The following is a 15075-nucleotide window of genomic DNA, read 5'->3' on the forward strand; positions in this document are numbered from 1 at the left end:
ATTTATAATTTAAATTATTTTTGAAATATTAATTAATGTAATAATAATAAAACTATACTATATTGCATTAAATATGTAAAAATCCTAAAACTTGGAAAAAGAATACCTAAGAAAAGTTAGGATTCAGAATCTTGGAAAGTTGTACTAACTTTCCTTGTTTTGAGATTCTGATTACTTTCCCAGTTTGATTAAAAACAGAAACAAACACAGGAATTTAATATTTAAGGAATCAAATTATTTTACCAGACAGAATCCTGGCAACCAAACATCGTCTTAGTATCTAGACTTTGTCGTTTAAACTAGGTGTCAATAGATAACTCGAAATTGCAAATTGAGACATGTAATTAAATTTCACCTAAACTTTCAAATGTCATCAAATTTATTTCAGATATTGTTCATCTAAACTGCAAATTGAGATATGGAATTAAATTGTTCGAGTTTATATAAATATAAATGAATGAGCTATATATATATACTGCCAACACGAGGATCATATTTTTATGTTGAGTTACTTGTATATAAATATTCCATATAAACTATACATAAATTGTATATAAATATATTGGTTGGTGGTTCGATACGCTTTAAATACCTCTAAGACATGCAGTTGTATACTTGTATAGTTGTATTCTGCTGATCAACGTACAGCTTGTACCTATGATAAAAAAAACTTTCATTTTTCAAAAAGTTACAATTGTGAAAATTTTAAAGATGATGTTATACCAACATTTTAATAATCTAATTAAAATATTTCAATGTTTTTGAAAGACTAATTAATAAGTAATCTCTTACTCCCTCCGTCCCAGTTTTAAGAGTCATATTTTGTCATTTTTGTTTGTCCCTATTTAAGAGTCTCATTTAGAATTTACCATATTTAAAATAAAATTAAACCTCATTTTGATGAAATTTACACTCAAATAACATTATTTTTATAAAAATAAAACAAAACAAAATCCTAAACATATAAAAAGTTAAAAGGGTTCCACTTTCCACTACCTCACTTCATTATATACTCCAGCAACCACTACGTACCTTACTTCAATTATTACACACTCCAACAATTTTTTAAAACTCGTGCCCTAACTTAATTACACTTCCATATTCCATATGATAAAAAAAATAGTACTCCTCGCAATAGATTCAAACAACCGTCGAAAGATTTTTACAACGGTTAAAATGGAAGAATTAAGATTTTTCTTTTTCTTGGAATTTTAGTATTGAAATTCTGACTCTGGCCGTTCCTTAAAAATAGACACTTTAAAATCTTTCAATTTTAGGACATGGACCTCACAATCCACTAACTCTACTTTCACTACTTTTTGTCTTCTTCTCTCTGTTACTTTACTAATTCTTCTCATTTACTATATTAATTGCGCATTAAATCTGTGCCATTTTAAATGTTTTTAGTTTTTTAATATGGACGGAGTATAAATTTATAGGCTTCATATGGAGTATTTGATAGAAGACAATAAATTTTCTATATTTAAAATTTCCAAAATTGTTGTAAGGCATATTATTTTCTAACTTAAAATTGTTGGAAGGCATATTATTTTCTAATAAGCATATTATTTTCTAACTTATCCTTACACATAGGCTGATATATTATTTGTAACTCATCCAAGGTGTCATAACACTATGTACCCAAATAAGAGCATGTTCAATGAGTCACCACAAATGACTATATTCAATGATTTCACTACCTATGTATATGGCCATATTCAATGATTTCACCTCATATATGACTATATTCAATAATTGTAAAAATTGTAATGCGACAAACTACTCCGCCGAAGCACCGCTTTCCCCTCCTTTATATTCACCAACAACCCAATTCTTATTCATTAAGAAATTCAATATATCCTTAATTCCTAAGCCAAAATTATTTATTCCAAATAAATAAATTCATTGCTGTAGCCACCAAACATCCTTAACTATTAAGTCCACGTTGTATTTTTTCCACCTATAAATTGACTATTCCAATTAGGAATATTCATCGAACCAGACGTTTCTCCTCTAACCAATAAGATTCGTTTAGATAATATTTAAAAATGGCGAATTTTAGTACTTTTTATGAAGGGTGGCTGAGCCGTCAGGAGGACTACCTCCGACGGCTCGAGTCGCTACTGTCCCCAGTGGACGGTTTTGACCGGGAGCGGGAGTGCCGCGAGATGATCCCCCGGGTGATGGAGCACTACCGGGAGTTCTACCGGGAGAAGGCGGCCGCGGTGGAGGAGGACGTGTTCGTGTCGATGTCGCCGCCGTGGATGAGCTCGTTCGAGCGGTCGCTGCTGTGGATCACGGGTTTCCGGCCGTCGATCCTGTTCCCGATCATGGAGGCGGCGCTGGCGGAGGAGGAGCTGGCGGCGGGGCAGCGGCGGCGGATCGAGGAGGTGAAGGCGGAGTCGCGGCGGAGGGAGAGGGAGATCACGCAGGCGATGGCGCGGGTGCAGGAGACGATGGCGGAGCAGCCGGTGTATGGTTTGATTAAGCAATTCGGCGGCGGGGCGGCGGCGGCGGGGGAGAAGATGAGGGCGGCGGTGGAGGAGGTGAAGGCGGCGATGAGGGGGGTGGTGGGGGAGGCGGACGAGCTGCAGGGGTGGACGGTGGGGGAGGTGGTGGAGGCGCTGGGGCCGGTGCAGGGGGTGAGGTTTCTGGCGGCGGTGGGGCGGTTTCAGCTCCGGGCGCGGCGGTGGGGAGTGGAGAGAGACGGTTAAACTGGTTTGACTGAAAGAGGGAGAGAGGTTTGACTTTTTCCGTTGGAAATTCTGTTTTATGTTGGAATCTATTAACTAATTTTGTTTTCTGTTTTACCTTTAAGTAACGGTTTATAGTTAAAAGTTTATGAAATCGGAGGAAATTATAATATAAGGTAATGTTGAATTATGATTCGGGTTTGTTGAATTTTAGTATTATCAGGGGATATTGGCATCTAATATCACAAAACTTTTAAAAAGTTGGATTTTTCCCACGAACTTTAAAATTGGCAAATAATATCATGAACTTTATCCCGGGTTTGTTTTTTCCCACGAATGAAAAAATTCTTCAAATAAACGGATTTTTTTTCGTAAGTTCTCAACAACAATTTTGAGAGTTTCGAGTTTTTCAATCTTTGAAGATAGTTTTTCTTGAAGCACACCCTCCAAAATTGTTCTTCAATCTATTAAAATAACATGAATTTTTTCATTCGTGGGAAAAAAACAAACAAGAGGTAAAGTTCGTGATATTATTTGTCAATTTTAAAGTTCGTGGGAAAAACCTAATTTTTTGAAAGTTTCGTGATATTAGATGTCAATATCACTTTTAAGTATATGGATTTAGGGACATGTTAGGGTGCCACCACCTCTTAAAATAACACCATACCACCATTTCTAGCCAATTATTTGTATACGTGGACGAATAATAAGCTGTCACGTGGCAAAAAAAAAAGACCACCAAAAAAGACGGCCAGCAATATGCTGTACCTTATATAACAATTTTTTTTGTCCAGCAATATCCGACACACTATACATCAATCTATAGATTATTGTGTAGTGTTTGTAATATTGCTGTGTAGCATTTATAATATTGCTGTATAAGTGGTGTCACGGTGTCACTTTAAGAGGGGTTGTCATTTTAACACAAAACTATGGATTTATTCAGGTAAGAAATTCGTTTAAGAGCGAATACAATTAAAAAAAAGTTGAAAAAATTCAATTTTTTTTCGAATAAGATTAATTTAATAGTATGATACTGCATATTATTCGACTTAATTAATTGTCTCACCGTATCTTTCAATTCGGCCTAAAATTAGTAAGTTTAACTGAATCTTTCGATTTTGACAGGATGCTGAATCTCATCCGACGTAGTTTAGTGTCTAACTGAATCTTGGTTCGATCCAAATCTGATAAGGAAGCTTACCATCAATTATTAATTTTAAAGAGAGATACAAAAGAAATTTCATAATAACTTAAAAACTTATAAATTTTTTGTAGTATACTGAATCTCATTTGACGTAGTAATTATGTGTCTTATCGAATCTTTAATTTCGGCTAATCCTCATAAGAAAGTTTACCATCAAATATTAATTTAAATAGATAACAAATACTACTAGTAATCAAAGAATATTACGATAGCTTAATAGTTTCTATAATTTGAATGATTAAAAATAGCTATAACAATTTCTAGTTATGAATTGTGATTAATATCTTACACAAAGTAGTCTTCTTTTCAATTGGATCCACTAATGGCCCAACAACCCGACCCAATTAAATGAAATGCTCTGGGCCTAAAGAAAATGGGTAGCCCAGCCCTTGAATTGGGCGGATAACTCGGGCCGGGCCGGGTCGTGCACTCTGACTATTGGAAATTTGGTATTTTGTTAGAAAGATCTACTAACTTTTCATTTTTATGTTCTACTCATTCATTAGTATACCACATTTTTTTTTGTCACGAATCTTGTTCCAAGATGAAATTGTTAAAAAATTGATAGTTATCTTTCGTTGCTCAATATTAACTTATAGATGGGGTTTCCCATGCGCGTAAAGTGATCTCATTGTTTCCCTCAGGGAAGAGGAGGCGACGACAGCGGCAGCGATAGTAGAGAAGGGGAGGAGATGACTCGTGCATCGTAAGGTGGTATGCATGTAAGTGTTTGTCTAACTTTGTCCTAAGATTCTTTGAGCTGAATTGCCGCGAGATTAAATTTGTTACTGCATGATAAATACCTTGAAATTAACTTATATCATCCAGTTGAACAATATCCATAAGGCTTAATATTATCTAATCCATCAAACTGAACACAAGTCAGCTATTCTTAGTCAATAATTTGAGTTAGGAAACGAACAACGTATATACATAGATGAGAATCATGAGATGACTAGAGTTGGAATAGGTTGTTGCACCTTAATTAAGGTTAGTTCAACTTATAACACCCTCTCAGTTCATATTTCCACACACACACACATCACTATCATTCAATAAGTTGTCATATTTCATACGCCAAAGACATACTAATAAATTAAGAAGTCTACCTTTTAAGGTCATAATTTAAAACTATCAAAAGTCTAGTGGAGCATAATATTGTTCTTTTTTTAGGAGAATATTAATATTTTTCAAAGTCATCCATAGCTATTTTTATAAACATTGTCTAGATGACTTGATTATAAAACTATAAGTACATACGGAGTATTTCTTATTCATATCTTTTAGTTTATAAATTTTAACACATCAAGTCATTTTCTAAGCCACCTTAAATAAAATAGCTTTCTTTTAACTTCTAAACCAACTAATTGTTGAGAAATATAAATCCACTGATCCACTCTACGCAAACAATCCTAAGATTAGATACATATTATATATTATAAGAGGGTAGTGATAAAATGCAAATTTATATATCGTATAAACTCAAAACTCCTTAATATAGCTTCAACACTGTTTCAATACAATATCAACACAGTGTAAAATTTCAAGATTTTAATGTCAACACAACAGCAATCATTGACTACTGTTGAAATTCTATTGACATTTTCCTGTTGATGTTTTTTTTTATCTATTGACATTTTTCAATAGTCCAGATTATAGTTTTGAATTTGTACAATATTTAGAGTTTTCATTTGATCACATTCCTATTATAAGATATATAAATTGAAAAGATTTTTATCCATTGGAATTTTGTTACCTTAATAAGTGGAATGGATTTGACTACATCAAAATTCAAAATCTTGCTATCGGTATTTAATTACGTCTTGGTATGATATGTTTGCATTATAATAATGTAACATGTCATTATTTTGAAAGCGAAGGGTTTATGAATCTCTAGTGGATGTCTTTATAGAGAAAATTACTCCCTCCGTCCCGCTTTAGCAGTCCCATTGACTTTTCTGCTCTCATTTTGTAAAAATGATAAAAAATAGTTAAAGATATGAAATAGTAAATTAAGAGAGAGAATAATATAGAAAAGAGTCTTATCTACATTATTGTCTCTCTTACTTTACCATTTCTCCACTTTAACTATTTTTTATTATTTTCACAAAAATAGGACAGAAAAGTCAATGGGACTGCTAAAGCGGGACGGAGGAAGTATACTATAATAGCTAAATAAATAAAAGTAGGATAATTAGAAAAAAGTGTTGGAAACTTGGGCCTTCCACATAACTAATTTAATGTATAATTATTTTTCAATTGTCCAATTATAGTGATTTATTAAATATTAAATTTCGGGCTAAAGTATAGTTAATTTGTTATGAAATAAGTGTAAATATTATATGAGATTATCTATATTAAATTTGTTATGGAAATACATGTACATATAATATGAGATTTTTTATATTTAATTTATTTTGGAAATAAGTGTAGCTAATATATAAGATTTTTTTTTTGTTGAGAATTCGAATAGAAAATAAAGGATTTTATATTTTACATAAATAATAGCTAGGTTATGGTCCCAGAAGAACATATCCCAGTATTCTCTATACGTGAAGAACATATCTGACCGCAATAAAGCAATTCCGTCATTTAATTCGATATGGATAAAGGTATGCTTCATTATATATATTATTTCATCCGTATGTGAAAAATGTCTCATTTTTCTATTTTGGGATGTTCGCAATTTAAAGTCTCATTTACTTTCATCCATATTAGATAAGGGATCACACCATTCAACTATATTACACTCTCATTATATTATAAAATTAATATATAAAAGTGGAATCCACATCCTACTAATTAATTTATCCATTTTATTCATAAAATCAAACAATTTTTTAAAATTTGTGTCGATTTTAAATGGAATATAAATGCGCAGTTGACAGTTGTAAATAAACTATTATGCACGCATACTGATATGAATTTGGTTAATGAATTTGGAAATTGAGAATTCTGTTTACATGATTGCAATTTGGTTGTTTTGGTATTGCTTTTGGCTGTAAATTTGCTGATTTTGTGGAGCCAACTAACTTATTGGGAAATTAGAGGTCTAACATTCATATTTCTTTATATTTGTGATGATAATTTGTGATAATAAATACGTGATAATTATTCAGTTTTCATATAAATAGTATTATGCGCCAAAAGGTGGACTGTAATTGAGATGTCAGTGAATTGTTCACTATAAAGAAGTTATCACTTACAAATTCATGTCAAAAGACTTAATATTTTCTCATTTATGTTTTTCATATAACAAAATTTGTAACAACTAAAGAGAACTCAATATTTCATGGATAGTTTTAAAATAGTTAGTACTACTATCTATTTACATAAAGTCATTTCCATACCCCACCTCCAATATTATTAGCCTCCCAAAATAGACATTTCTTCCTCTAGCAGTCATATATATGATGATATATAAGTATATTTATTAGGGTTTTTGGTACGTAAATTTTTTTATATTGATCAAATTATTATTCATATGAAAAACATACTCACTATTAATTAACTTATATGTTTTGAGTTTAATGCTCACGTGGCCGCCTTAAAACTTCATTATTTTGAAAATATAACCATTATATTATTATTTAATTTTGACGAAATTCTGATTTTGCACATAAACATCAAAATCCATCTTAGTTTGCTAGTAAACTCTTTATGTGAAAGTGATTCACATATTTTTATTTATATGTACTAATTTCCTATTCTACTATAAATCCAAAATGCTAAACCTAAATTTGTAAATATATCATTTTTCATGCATTTAATGCCACCTTTATGTAGAATCACGTGAATTTTAATATTGGTGTTTGAAATTAGAATTATAAGATGAACAAAATAAAATTTGATCAAAACCAAATAATTCAGAGGCTATTATTAATACATTTAAAGTTGATATACAAAATCAAAATTTTCTAAAAACTTAGAATATTATATATCAGTTACCCTATTATTGTACCAACAACTTTTGCGAAAATAATTCTTCTTTGGTGAAAGTGGTTGAAAAGTACTTCTAATTATACTAATAGACCATTTCAAGAAATTTTCTTTTCATATCTAAATAAAACAATAAAATATGACGCTTGATTTAATAAAGATTTTCCTAATGTTGATTTTTTTATAGTAACAATTTAACACACACAATGTATGTTGACTTTATTATTATCCCTCCATCCCCGATTATGAGTCAAACTTTGACCGGACACGGGTTTTAAGAAATATAAAGAAAAGTTGGTTGAAAAAGTTTGTGGATTATGGGACCCATTTTTTTATATTGATTTTATAATAAAATGTGAGTGATAAAAATGAAGTGTGACTCTTAACTGGGAACGGATCGACATGGAAAAGTGTGACTCTTCATCGAGGACGGAGGGAGTATATGTGAAAATTGATTAAATAATTTAAATCAAAGTACAAAACCATTTCAATTTTATTTAGCGCACACAATTTAGCAGTGAAAATTCATTAGAAAAATGAGAGCTCTGAAATTAACGGCCTTCAAATTTCCCGGCGAAATTCCGGCGGCGCTCGAAGCCTTCGCCTCCGCATACCACCGCCTCTTCACCGTCGTCCGATCGGATTCCGCCGCGTCGATCGCCTCCTTCGCAATGTACTCCGCCGGCACATTTCTCGCAATCACTCTGCCTGCATGGATGTTTCTCTACTACCGGAAAATCAGTAAACCCTGCCTTCGCGCCGCCGATTTGGAGGCTACTGCTAATTTATCCTCACTGGATGACGGTAAACTGTTCGCTGTTGTTTCCGATTTCATCTTTGATGGAAGACGAAAATCGCATGCAAATTGCTTTTTTGTGGAGAAATTGGAGTCGTTGATTGTGTTTATGGTGATCAATGATTAGTGATCAAATCAACCGTTAATTGCATTTTATGTTAAGCCAGAGGAATTCGTGAATGATTTAGCTCACAATTTTGGGGGATTTGCTGCGTAACGATACAGCGTCTGATATTGCTTCAATTTTCCTTTTTTTTTTTGTGGTTATAACTGTTCGATTGATCATTGATGTGATGTTGATTTGATTAATGATTTTTTTTTCATGTAGATTGAGTTTTGAGTGTGATTGGGATGATTTTTTTATCAATGAGTAGTAATACGCTTGGAACAATTCATGATTAGTTCCATGTAGCTCACTAGTTAATATCGAAGCCTGTGATTATGTGTGAGGATCCGACGAAGCGAAACTCAGTTGCTAAGACGTTCCTCCTCTAACCAATTAGGTGTGAGGAACTTATTGCAAGGGAAATTCCCTTTATCACTGATAAGCTTTGTTAAAAATCTTTAATCTAAAATGCACAAGTTTGCTCTAGTTTTGTGTTTCTTTATTTATGTATGGGATGCTTTGGTCAACCTCTGTATCTTAGGTGGTTCCTGTTGCAAAATCTTTGTGTTTATGCATTTTTTCGCGGTGTGGTATTCTATACATACATCAATCGGTTATGTAGCCGGATTTGAGGCAACGTATGAAGGTGTTTAAGCATGTAAAGAGTCGTTACTTTTATCTCTATGCAGGTCCCCTGCTGTACATTACAGGTGGTTGTTGTTTTACCTTAGCTCGCAAGTAGATAGACTTGTGTTTAGTATTTTACCACTTGCTGAAGCATTAGTGTCTCTCTCACGAGGTGTTGATCCCTGTATATTTCCTATCTCAGCACACTCTGGAGGAATTAGGAGAGGCAAAGCCCCTGCTTCTGATGTTCTGTACGAGGACGCATTCACAATTGATGATGCTGGTTATGCTGAGGAGCTTCAGTTCCAAGAAACACTGATAGCCTCGGAGCTTCAGTTCGCAGAAGCACTGAGAGCCTCGGAGCTTCAGTTCGAAGAAACACTGATAGCCTCACTTTTTGCTTCGCAGTTGGACTATCCATCTTCATCAAGGCAAGAGGCAGAACCTATGTTTAATACAGAAATAACAAAGGTTGAGAGAGCTGAGGGTTCGGGCGGCCAAATCTATTGTGGGATATGCTTGGAAGACAAAGCGAGCTGGCTGATGTTCGCGAACGACACGTGTCAACACTCGTTCTGCTACGAATGCACAGCCAGCCACATTGAAGCAAAGATCCAAGAAAAAGTGCCAGAGATAGCTTGCCCTGAACCAGGCTGCAACGCTGAGCTTGACTCTTTTGCTTGTAGGCAAATGATCTCCGATGAGGCCCTTGTTAAGTGGGACGAGGTGCTCTGCATGTCACTCATCCCCGAGTCTGAGACGCTGTACTGCCCTTTCCAGGACTGCTCAGCTCTGCTCTTGAATGATTTAGGGGGTGTGATTGAGAAAATAAGATGCATCGAGTGCAAGAGGTGGTTCTGTGGGCAGTGTCGGGTCCCCTGGCACACGGATTTCACGTGCAAGGAGTTCAAGAAGCTGTACGGGAAGAAGGGAGGGAAGATGGATAAGATAGTGAAGGAGCTCGCGAAGAAGAAGAGATGGCAGAAGTGCCCCAAGTGCAAGATGTACGTGGAGAAGAGCGAGGGATGTATGCACATCACATGCAGATGCGGATACGAGTTCTGCTACCGATGTGGAGCTCGCTGGTCGGATTCTCACCCCCCCTGCCGCCGCTGGAAATTTTAGGTGAAAATCGGATGGCTTCTTCTCCTTATATATAGGGTTTATTATTGGTTTTCATTATCGTAGGTGCTTCTATGGATAAAGATTTATGTTAGATGTTTAAAATTTAGAAAAATGTTTGCAGAAATTAGGGAGATTCAATTGAATTTATCAACAATTAGGGAGATTTTTTAATATCAGCAACAATCATTGATGGTGAATTTCCTCTTTTGTAACACCCTTTACTCGATTATCGAATAATCGAATACGTGGTGTCATTTCGGACCCGTTTCTTGTATAGTTTTTTCTACACTTTGATCTCTATACCCTTTCATCAATCATGGCTTAAATTTTTGGCTAATTACTAGTTGAGTTAACATATTTATAATATAATACTACTAACGTAAAAAGATTCTTACTTTCATAAAATTTTATTTGTATGTTATATTTTTATTTTATATTTAAAATAGTGGGAATAAATCAGATCCCCACTTATGCAAAAGCGGGGTATAAGAAATATTCATTTTTTAAATATTCATTTGAATGAAACTATTGCAATTCGTATAACGAGAAATGTGTATCAAAACGAGGCGATACCGGAATAGTGATTGTTTCAGAGCCTCATTTAGTCCTTTTAACGCATCCCTAAGTATGACGATAACTCGATCTTAGGCAACTCTATAGTTGTCAATACGTTAATTTCATTCTTTTTGGTAGTTGTTTATATCATGAACTGTTTCGTATTGTTGCTAAACTTACTGGGTTTCTCGTCATCTTTTTAGCTTCAACATTTCGTAACGCCATAACAAACAAAACTAAATTATGATAGAAAGGTCCTCTACCTCCCCAATGATGATCTTATTCCATAATCCATGGATAAGGTATAAACTTTTCAAAAGAAAGTAATATCCATTTATCACCATCTCACTTTCCTCATGTTATCACCAAAGAACCTCCCCTTTTTGTCACCATCATTCACCAATCTCCACCTATATATCTCTTTCCCTTCTCCCACAACACTCCAAATCCTCTCCCATGGCTTCCAAACACCACCTTCTTCTTATTTTTCTCATGATCTCAACCTACACATCTTCCCAAACAAACCCTAATCACAACCAAACCTATTTCTTCACTCTCATGAGCAACTACACCAAAGGCAAATCCCTCTCCAATTGGGACTACTCCACCAAAGGAAGCAACTTCTGCAGCTACTCCGGCATCACCTGCGACTCCTCCGGCCAAAACATAGTCGGAATCGACATCTCCGGCTGGTCATTATCCGACGAATTCCCCTCCCAACTATGCTCCTACCTCCCCAAACTCCGCCTCCTCCGCCTCGGCCACAACAGCTTCAACCTCTCCCTCTCCCCCATCGCGAATTGCACGTCCCTCGAGGAGCTCAACGTGACCTCTCTCTTCCTCACCGGAATCCTCCCCGACTTCACGCCGTTGAGCTCTCTCAAGGTTCTTGATCTCTCCTACAACCTCTTCTCCGGCGACTTCCCTCTCTCAGTCACAAACCTCACCAATCTCGAAACCCTAAATTTCAACGAAAACCCTAATTTCAATTCATGGCAGCTTCCCCAAACCCTAACCAAGCTCACGAGCCTCAAATCATTGATTCTTTCCACGTGTATGTTGGAGGGAGAGATCCCAACCCTAGTCGGGAACCTCACTTCGCTCGTTGATCTCGAGCTAAGTGGGAACTATCTATCCGGCCGAGTTCCCAGAGAACTCGGCCGGCTAGAGAATCTGGCGCACCTCGAGCTCTACTACAACGAGCTCGAGGGCCAGATCCCTCACGAGCTCGGAAACTTGACCAATCTAGTTGACCTAGACATGTCTGTCAACAAGCTGACCGGCGAGATCCCGGCCTCCCTCTGCCGCCTCCCGAAGCTGAGGGTGTTTCAGCTCTACACCAACGCCCTCACCGGAGAAATCCCGCCCGAGATCGCAAACTCCACGACGCTAAACACGCTGTCGCTCTACGAAAACCTCCTCACGGGTGAAGTCCCGGGCGGCCTCGGGAGATCCTCGGTGATCGTGGCGATGGACCTCGCCGAGAATCGGCTCTCCGGCAGGCTACCGGAGGGCCTCTGCAGCGGCGGTAGGCTCCACTACCTCCTCATGCTGCAGAACAATTTCTCCGGGGAGATTCCGAGGAGCTACGGTGAGTGTAAGTCGATTGTGAGGTTTCGAGTTAGTGATAACAATCTTGAAGGTGAGATACCAAAGGGGGTTTTCTCATTGCCTCTTGCATCCATCATTGATTTAGGGTTTAATAATTTCATTGGATCAATTTCACCAACTATTGGAAATGCTAGAAATTTGTCACAGCTTTTCTTGGAAGGGAATAGGTTGAATGGCTCAATCCCTAGAGAGATCTCTCTTGCTACAAATCTTGTCAAGATTGATCTCAGCAACAACCTTCTCTCTGGTGAAATTCCTCATGAAATTGGGGGATTGAGAAGCCTCAACATCTTGATGCTGCAGAACAACAAGCTGAATTCTTCGATACCGGAATCGTTATCCTCTTTGAAGTCATTGAATGCTCTTGATCTCTCCAACAATTTCTTGACTGGTGAAATTCCGGAAAGCTTGAGCAAATTGCTTCCAACATCTTTGAATTTCTCAAATAATTTACTCTCTGGTGAGATTCCAACCCCCTTCACAAAGGGAGGTATGTTGGAGAGCTTTCTTGGAAACCCTAATCTTTGCCTACCTTCAAACTTCCATCCATCATCACCACTATCTCAAAATCTCTCAATTTGCTCGGAAAAACCCTATTTCAAGAAAAGGGCAGCATGTATTTGGACATTAACATCCATTTTGCTAGCAATATTGATAATTGGGATTGCATTTCTTGCCAAAAAATGGTACACCAAAGAGAAGAAGGTTGTGGAGACCTACGACACAATGTCGAATTCGTTCTTCTCGTACGACATGAAGAGCTTCCACCGGCTGAGCTTCGACCAGCGCGAGATCATGGACGCGATGGTCGAGAAAAACATAGTCGGGTACGGGGGGTCGGGCACGGTGTACAAGATCGAGCTCAGCAGTGGGGAAGTGGTCGCGGCGAAGAAGCTCTGGGGCCGGAAACCCACGGCCTCGGAGGAGCAGCTGGTGATGGAGAAGGAGCTCGTGACGGAGGTGGAGACGCTCGGAAGCATCAGGCACAAGAACATAATGAAGCTCTATAGCTATTTGTCGAGCCTTGATTGTAGTTTGTTGGTGTATGAATACATGCCAAATGGCAATCTTTGGGAGGCGTTGCATCGGGGGAAAGTGGTGTTGGATTGGCCAATCCGACACCAGATCGCGGTGGGGGTAGCCCAGGGACTGGCCTACCTCCACCACCATCTGATGCCTCCGATCGTGCATAGAGACATCAAGTCGACTAATATACTCTTGGATATTAACTACGAGGCTAAGCTCGCGGATTTTGGGATTGCTAAGATCCTTCAGGCAAGGGGTTCCCATGATTCGACCACAAATGTTATTGCAGGGACTTATGGCTACTTAGCGCCAGGTACGTGGTCCGTGTATATACGAAAACTATGAGAACTCTGCACTGAACTGAATATTTGTCTGTACTGAACCTATAGTTTTTATAGGTTCAGTTTCGAATGCAATACTAGGTTCAGTACAGAGTTCTCACAATATTTTTTTCATTAGAACCACATATATATACAGTAATACACTATAGTTGAGCTACATGGCTGGATAGGGGTAATTTAGTAACTTTACTCACATAAACAATTTTATGATAAATTCAATTTTTTTTCCAACTTTGTTACTCCTCCTTGTTTTAATATTAATACAACAAAAATAAGATTATTTTAAAAGAAATTTTGATGTGTGAATTGTCTTCTTAGGTTCACGAACGTGAAATATCTGGCTCTGCCACTATTATTGTTTCCTAATTTCTTTACACGTGGTGTGATAGAATATGCGTACTCATCAAGGGCGACTACGAAATGCGACGTGTACAGCTTTGGAGTAGTGCTGCTGGAGCTAGTCACGGGGAAGAAGCCGGTGGAGGCGACGTTTGGAGAGGGCAAGAACATCGTGTCGTGGGCGAGGGCGAAGGCGGAGGAGACGACCGAGGACGGGAGTAGGGAGGTCTTGGACAAGCGAGTGTCGGGATTGTACGAGGACGACATGGTCAAAGTGTTGACCATCGCCCTTCGTTGCACGGGTGGAGCTCCGGCCCTCCGGCCCTCCATGAATGAGGTGGCGCAGCACCTCATAGAGGCGGACCCTTGCAAATTCAACTGCTGCAAATTTTCCAAAGAAGTTAAAGGATTAATGGATGACCCTACTAAACCAAATGAAAACAATTTTTAATTTTTCTAGTTACAAAATTAAAGTTATAGTAATGTCTCAATAGTCACCCCACATATGCACCCATTTCAATTCCTATCTTGTTTGCATATTCATTAGAATTTGGAATCTTGGTTTATGTATATCCATGGACTGCTTTATTGACACAAAAAGGTAATTATTCTCTATGTTATATACTTCAATTATTGAGGTGTTGTGATTCGGTGGGAGTCAATTTCATAGAGAAAAAGGAAATAATGGTTAGAAAAAAATTAATGATTAA

The 15075-nt window shown here is 37.0% G+C and overlaps 3 protein-coding genes across 3 annotated transcripts; all 3 read left to right on the forward strand.

Annotated features, from left to right (window-relative positions):
• The first annotated feature begins 1866 nt into the window (after window positions 1-1866).
• On the forward strand, window positions 1867-2883 carry LOC125224507 (protein RESPONSE TO ABA AND SALT 1-like). The gene has a single exon (XM_048127916.2). It carries the CDS (start codon window positions 2049-2051, stop codon window positions 2712-2714), a length of 666 nt encoding a protein of 221 aa, XP_047983873.1. The 5' UTR covers window positions 1867-2048; the 3' UTR covers window positions 2715-2883.
• Window positions 2884-8287: 5404 nt separating this feature from the next.
• LOC125219992 (uncharacterized) lies at window positions 8288-10782 on the forward strand. The gene is made up of 2 exons (XM_048122091.2): window positions 8288-8643; window positions 9571-10782. Exons 1-2 carry the CDS (start codon window positions 8376-8378, stop codon window positions 10491-10493), a joined length of 1191 nt encoding a protein of 396 aa, XP_047978048.1. The 5' UTR covers window positions 8288-8375; the 3' UTR covers window positions 10494-10782.
• Window positions 10783-11475: 693 nt separating this feature from the next.
• LOC125221748 (receptor protein-tyrosine kinase CEPR1-like) lies at window positions 11476-14980 on the forward strand. Its single transcript, XM_048123974.2, has 2 exons — window positions 11476-13998; window positions 14416-14980. Exons 1-2 carry the CDS (start codon window positions 11505-11507, stop codon window positions 14814-14816), a joined length of 2895 nt encoding a protein of 964 aa, XP_047979931.2. The 5' UTR covers window positions 11476-11504; the 3' UTR covers window positions 14817-14980.
• Window positions 14981-15075: the final 95 nt, after the last annotated feature.

The sequence above is a fragment of the Salvia hispanica genome, chromosome 1 (genome assembly GCF_029641045.1).
Source record: "Salvia hispanica isolate PSC_SH4W2 chromosome 1, Shi_PSC_v1, whole genome shotgun sequence".
Classification (NCBI taxonomy): domain Eukaryota; kingdom Viridiplantae; phylum Streptophyta; class Magnoliopsida; order Lamiales; family Lamiaceae; genus Salvia; species Salvia hispanica.

Bases quoted from the DNA above. Each gene is read 5' to 3' on its own strand.
- LOC125224507 (XM_048127916.2), top strand. From the start codon at position 2,049: ATGGCGAATTTTAGTACTTTTTATGAAGGGTGGCTGAGCCGTCAGGAG.
- LOC125219992 (XM_048122091.2), top strand. From the start codon at position 8,376: ATGAGAGCTCTGAAATTAACGGCCTTCAAATTTCCCGGCGAAATTCCG. The intron at 8,644-9,570 runs GTAAACTGTTCG...TTCCTATCTCAG, and splicing joins TTTATCCTCACTGGATGACG to CACACTCTGGAGGAATTAGG.
- LOC125221748 (XM_048123974.2), top strand. From the start codon at position 11,505: ATGGCTTCCAAACACCACCTTCTTCTTATTTTTCTCATGATCTCAACC. The intron at 13,999-14,415 runs GTACGTGGTCCG...GTGGTGTGATAG, and splicing joins TTATGGCTACTTAGCGCCAG to AATATGCGTACTCATCAAGG.